This window comes from Danio aesculapii, chromosome 23 (genome assembly GCF_903798145.1).
Source record: "Danio aesculapii chromosome 23, fDanAes4.1, whole genome shotgun sequence".
Taxonomy (NCBI): domain Eukaryota; kingdom Metazoa; phylum Chordata; class Actinopteri; order Cypriniformes; family Danionidae; genus Danio; species Danio aesculapii.
The window spans coordinates 17,249,192-17,256,249 of NC_079457.1; the positions used below are offsets into that span (position 1 = coordinate 17,249,192).

At 35.3% G+C, this 7,058-nt stretch overlaps 1 protein-coding gene across 1 annotated transcript in view; it reads right to left on the reverse strand.

Moving 5' to 3' along the window:
- Positions 1-3,959, reverse strand: part of si:ch211-197l9.2 (protein SOGA1) — a 32,260-nt gene extending 28,301 nt beyond the window's left edge. The window contains exon 1 of the mRNA XM_056449789.1: positions 3,101-3,959. Coding sequence (XP_056305764.1) covers positions 3,101-3,841 — 741 coding nt within the window. The 5' untranslated portion in view covers positions 3,842-3,959. The remainder of the gene's footprint in view (positions 1-3,100) is intronic.
- Between the last annotated feature and the right edge of the window lie 3,099 nt (positions 3,960-7,058).

Genomic DNA, 7,058 nt, shown 5'->3' on the forward strand with positions numbered 1-7,058 from the left:
AATCATCACAGCAGCAAATGCTTAAAGATTTAAAGGCGTGGTCCAGAATGTAATTTTGACTTGGTTGTGTTTATAAGACACAAGGCAATGTGTGCTCATGCTTTATTTGAAAAAAAAAATCCTGTTATTTTTTCATATTTCTTACTTTGATTATATACAGCTACTCAGCTAACATAAAACAACTGTAATTTTTCCTAGTTCCTCTGTAAGGCCCGCCCACAAGAGGCTCTGATTGGTCAGCTAACAATGTGCTCTACGTCACCAGTAAAGTATCACACCTGCTGAGAAAATAGTGTCAGAGTAGCTGATAGCAGTATCTACTTGAGCCTTAATCAGACAGAAAATTAAAATGATGAACTTCATGCCTGCTGTCTAAAATAAAATCTGACAAGTGTCTGTAATGAGTGAAAATAGGGTGTGGCTTCTTTAAGAGAGAGAATCGCCATTTTATGTGTGTGTGTGTGTGTGTGAGAACAGTCTGTAGATGCATGTAACATGAGAACTGCATGTGTTTGGGACCGATGTTTATTTTTATTTTTCTATAATGTTTAAGTTATTTTTCTGTATCATACAGTGACGCTGTTGACAGGAGAATAAAGCACAAAATGTGGGATGTGACCTGTGTGAGCTTTGGCTGATTTTTCTGCTGCAACACTAGTTAGGCGAGCTCTCCTGTTTTTTTTTTTTACCTAACTCAATACGCTACATGTATTTCGCGTATATCCGGAATAAGCATGTGTACGTAATATGAAACGTTCACATATCTTTTGAGAGTTCATTATCTGAGATGTAGAATGCACAGAAAGCAGCCGCATAGAGAGACACTGCAGCGCTAGCGAAGATTGTGGGTGCTGACAGCAGTTTGATGGATAATATTAATTTGTAGCTAAATTGTTAAGGTTGCCAAACAGCATTTCCCACTGTTTACATCCTTGTTTAAGTCCTCGCTACAACATACCGTTAACGCTAGACACTGTGCATGTCATAGATCACTTAAATTAAAAATACTTACAGGCTTTGGCTCACAGCTTCGTTATTATGGTTGGAGCTGTTCCTTCTTTGAGGAGTTTTTAGCTGAATCAGATTCTGTCCTTTGTCAAATGCTAGCTGTATTTTTTTATATTTCTCTGGAACATAATTAAAATTTAAATTGTAAGCACTTATCTCTTTGTGTCATGTCCTTTGGAAGCCCAAATACAGAAACAGAGGAAGCTCGGTGGCAATAGCAACGTTTGGCCGGCATTTTAGCTTCCTCTGCTATAACATTACATCGCCTCTGGCCACGCCCCTTCGCTGCGCAGGGTGTGTGCATGTGGTAAATGCAAGTAACTAGGAGCCCTTGTGATCTCACTAGCCCAGATGTATTTTCTGTAGTCGCTAAACTTTGTTCACTTTAGGTTTTGCTAAGCTAACTCTGTAAATGCCAATGTCTCCCTTTGCATTGAACTTTGAGCGCATTACATTCAGAGATGTTGTTTGTTCACACAGCAAGATTACTAAAGTTTAAAATATGATATCATAGTGGACCACACCTTTAATAGGAGATTTATTTTCAGACATCAACATTTTCACATATAAATCTGTCATGATATGACATTAAAAACCATGCGATTTATTGGCTTTTTGTTCATTAACTCAGTAGGTTCCATTTAAAATCAGTAATTTAACAGAAGTCATTAAAACAACTTCACCTAAGATCAATAATTGCTTTTGTAGTTGTTATTTTCTTAGTTATTGCCTAATGATGCATTAAAATCTAAAGTTGTAATAGTTTTATTTAATGTAGTTACCAAATAATACAATTAATTTGTATTTTTTTATTAACTTTACCATAACTTGTCTATGTTAGTATTGCAACCAAATCAAATATGAAAAAAATTAGCATGCTCATTGTAAAGCATATGTGTTTGCGTGTACAAACGGTGTTATCACTATCAAATGTCGGCTTCCAACCAAGTCATCCAAGTCAACATTGGCCTAATGTGTCGAGTGCCAACATGCTGTATGTATTAACCCACAGAACCAGTGGCACGTGCCAAGAATGACGCACTGTCCTTCTTGCACTATTGGCACCTCTTGACATGTTGATTTCCACCAAGACACCTTGCACTATATCACAGTAAAGCCCGCTTTCATTCTCCCTGCTGCATGTCAGAGACAATGAGGGATGACACAAGCCAATTAGCGAAAGTGTAATCTTCTAAGAAGAGAGTAAATCTTACAGTATAAGCCAGATCACGTGCAAGGTGGGGTTTGTTGATGTGATAACTTCCAAATAATGTTACTGAAATCAATCGTCATTCAGTATAATAAATATATTTATGTAAAAATGAAAACATACATAGTCTGACCAGTACTTAACATATATACTAGAATATTTGCTCAAAGATTATATACATTAAAAAGTTTCTAACTTTCTGCTGACAAAAATACATTTAAAGCCATTACACTTTTATTGATTTAATGCTTGAAAATCCCTTTTTGTCTTTGATCTAACTGAATCTGTTTGATATATTTATATTTTTAAATACAAAAAAGTAAAAAATGTCTTCCTCGAAAATATGCAGACTTAGGTTAATGTCCCTATTAGAAAATATATACTTAATGTCGTGATCTTTAATTAGATTTTGGATATTGTGGCTGGTTTCTAACTAGTCCATGATGCTCTGCCAGCTCTAAATCGCTCATTTATGCCATGTTAGCTCTTAATAGTATGATCCCTAATCATAATCCATCAAAACAGGCTGTATATACTGTCCCACTTTATTCAAGGAGTTACAGTAAAGCTACCTAAAACAGAACCAAATAAATCAAATGTAATCTTGCAATACAATTGATCATCCTAAACAATACAAGCCTACAATATATTTGTTTCAGATGAGCTTTATGGATTTTTCATAACTCATTAATGGACGTAATTGTTATGTTTTTTCAATGTCAACAATGGTGTGAAACAAATTAAAATTTGTCCACAGTGACAATTAGAACATTTGAGGCAACTGAATTACTTCTCTATATTTAATTGGAATAAAACATGAAAGAAATACCTCATGTCAAACCTTGAAAGAAATGATTGCCAGAGACAGATAGTCTATCTCACCTTTAAATATTCATTTTCCGATCTCAGGTCGTCAATCTCCCTCAGCAGATCCTCATGCACCCCATCAGTAAAGTCTCCTGTCAGGTCAGAAAACGCCACCGATGAGCTCAAGTTCAAGCGACTGTCCAGGGAAGCGTAGGATGTCTGGTCTCCGGGAGAGATGCTTCCCTCCCCGAAGCCCAAACCCGGAGACAGGCTGGCATTAACCAGACCATCTTCTTCTCTGTGTTCTGATATTTGCTCAGCAGAACCGTCCATCCTCTCAGCGTCAATGATTTGCTTGTTCTCCTCAGACGCGTCCGAGATCTCAGAGCTGCTGTCGGTGGAGGAAAGTTTCCCGGTGGCGCAGCCGGAGTCTTTACTCAGGTCATCAGACGTGATGCTCCCATCGGACAGCTTTCTCCTGCTGGACGATTTACTGCGACTGCTGCCGGAGCGCTTTTTCGACTCTGGCTTCATCTCCTTTTTTCCTGCATGAGTGTTCGGCGAGAGGACTGCTGCTGATGATGATCCACGCTTTGGTTTCTTGGAGAAAATCTCCTTAGTTTTGTTCTGTGGCGGCGGGACGCTTTTCGCCTGCGGTTGTTTTGACGTCATGTGCTGCGCATGATGCCGGTGGATTTGTCTTGACGGCTGCTGGCTGCTTGAGTCTCCGCAGGCTTTATTATCCTGCCCGTCCCGTCCGTGATGGGATGAGCGTGCATTAGACTCGGGATTGCCCTCAACTTTTGTCTTGGTCATTGTCTTTTGTCAAGAGGAGACCCTCTTATTCACCTTTCATTGTCAATAATAACCAGGTAGCAATTCGTTAAATAGGATCCTCTCAGGAGTTTGTGTGAGTAAGCTAAATCCCGGTAACCGTTAGTCTATACTCGCTCCGAGTGAATATCTCTGTGTGGCCACGTGCTTTAAAAACCCCAAAATCTCCGCCCCGAAATTAGGATCTCTCTCTCACTCACTCACACACAAACACACACTCACTTTCTCTCTCTGAGTCAGGGTTAACTCAGATTTACCGGCAGAAGATACAACAGTGTCAAGTTGTTTTAATAAGTTGTTTTTTTCCCCAACCAACCTTGGATGTTTAATATTTCAAGAAATGCAGTTTTTGACTCGTAGGCTATTTATTAATTCATGGTGGTCTGGAAATTTAATTATTTTTTCATTTAAATTCTAATTAAGTTCTACTTATCTTTAAATTGCTGAATAATCATACACATATCTCTCTCCTCAATATAATATTTGACTTCAAAAGAAAAAAAAAAACTACTCCGTGCAATGAACAGAGCATAATTACATTGCTTTGCTGGCATCTAGTGGCTTTAAATGGAACTGGCTCAGGGTTTCAGGAAAATATTTGTTGAAAATTAACATTTTTGCACTTTCTAAACAATGCAATTAATAAATGAAAACATTAAAATAATAAAAAAACAAGCAATTTAAGAGCCAAGTAATTTAACTCTCACGTAAAAGCACATTACAATAAAAAACAAGCAAATAAAATTTACAAATCAATTAAATTGTGGACAATATTCATTCATTCATTCATTCATTTTCTTTTCGCCTTAGTCCCTTTATTAATCAGTGGTCGCCACAGCAGAATGAATGGCCAACTTATCCAGCATATGCTTTACACAGCCGATGCCCTTCCAGCAGCAACCCACCACTGGGAATCACCCATACACTCTAGCATTCACACACATACACTATACGACCAATTTAGCTTGCCCAATTCACGTACACCACATCTTTGGACTTGTGGGGGAAACCGAAGCACCCAGAGGAAACCCACGCCAACACAGGGAGAACATGTAAACTCCACACAAAAATGCCAACTGACCCAGCCGACGCAAACCAGCGACCTTTTTGCTGTGAGGTGATCGAGCTACCCACTGCGCCGCTGTGATGCCCATATAATATAAATACAACAAATAATATAAATACAACAATTGTAAAATTATTAATACAAAAACATGGACAAGATTCAAATAAATAATTTAACAATTGATTAGAATAAAGAAATATTAGATAAAAAAAAACACAAAACACTAACATGATTCAAATTAAATTTAATTAGATAATACACCAATAAGCAAATTGCAGTATAATTTATAGGGAAGTGTAATGTGACATAATAAAAACATATTTTCCAATGTATTATTTTACACCTGTTTAATATAAATTGTTCATATGGTATAAACTAGGTCTTTAAACAGGGAACTATACAGACGTCTTGTATATTTTAGGATGGTCCAAGACTTTGATGGAGGTCATTGGCATAAATATAATCATTATAAAAAACCTCTGCTATGGACTGTCAACTGCAGAGAGTGTTCATTTATGATGGACTACCTCACAACAGATCATAAGTTCTGACATTAGAATACATAATTTGCACAGAACTGCATTTAAATTTATGACAGAATGATGCATTTTTGTATATATTTATATTAAATGGAGATACTATCAATAATTGGGACAAATATAAATACCCCATGTGTACAAATGTATATTTCCAGTCAACAAAACACAAAAGAAAACAATATTCTGCTCTTAGTTGTTGTGTTTATAGTTTATAATTAAACAATACGGTTTATGATAAAAGAAAACAATAGCCTGCTCTTAGCAGTTGCGTTTATTGTTTATAATAATAATAATAATAATAATAATAATAATAATAATAATAATTATTATTATTATCATCATCATCATCAGCATCATCATAAAACAAAATAATAAACAAAAACATGATGCCTTCCAATATACAAAAACATATATCAGAGTTTTTTCTCTTCACTTTTTAATTGTATTGAGGTATTTTAGGACAAATAAAAGATAACTGAATAAATTAATGTTATATGATGATGAAATCAAGGTAATCACACTAACAAATTCCATTTAATTTTAGAAACTAATAAAAAAATAGGGCTAATATTAAGGACATTTTTGTAAGCGGTTGTAGTTGTAGTAGTAGTCATTGTAGTTATGGTAGTAGTAGTAGTCGTAGTTGTGGTAGTAGTTGTCGCAGTAGTAGTTGTTGAAGTAGTAGTAGTACTTGTAGTAGTAGTAGTCGTCGTTGTGGCAGTAGTAGTTGTAGTTATAGTAGTAGTTGTCGCAGTAGTAGTAGCAATAGTAATTGCTGTAGTAATAGTTTATATAGTACTTTTTATTATTATTATTACTATTATTATTATTATTATTAATATTACTGTTGTCCTTTTTTATTTATGTATTTTGTACTGTTATTATAACTCTCAATACATTACTATAATTGTTGTGACTCCTTACCACTGATAAGTTTCTGTTTTATTTATATCTGTTATTTGCTTCATTTAGTGAAATGTGTGACCCTATAATAGTTTTCTATTGTTATGCATGTTGTGTATTCAGTTGAAGTCAGAATTATTAGCTCCCCCTTTTTTTAAATATGTCCCAAATGTTGTTTAACAGCAAGGAAATTTTCACAGTATCAGTGTCCGACAATATTTTTTCTTCTGGAGAAAGTCTTATTTGTTTTATTTTGGCTAGAATAAAAGTAGTTTTAATTTTTTAAAAACCATTGTTATACAATAACTTGCCTAATTACCATAACCTGCCTAGTTAACCTAATTAACCTAGTTAAACCTTTAAAATGTCACTTTAAGCTGTATAGAAGTGTCTTGAAAAATATCTAGTAAAATATTACTTTAGAGTGAACTAAGCATAAACACTGTCATCATGGCAAAGATAAAATCAGTTATTAGAAATTAGTTATTAAAACTATTATGTTTAGAAATTTGCTGAAAAAAATGATCTCCGTTAAACAGACATTGGGGAAAAAGTAAACAGAGGGGCTAATAATTCAGGGGGGAAAATAATTCTGACTTCAACTGTATATTACTATATATTTTTATATATACACACACACGCACACACACACACACACACGCGCGCGCGCGCACACTTGTATGTGATCTCA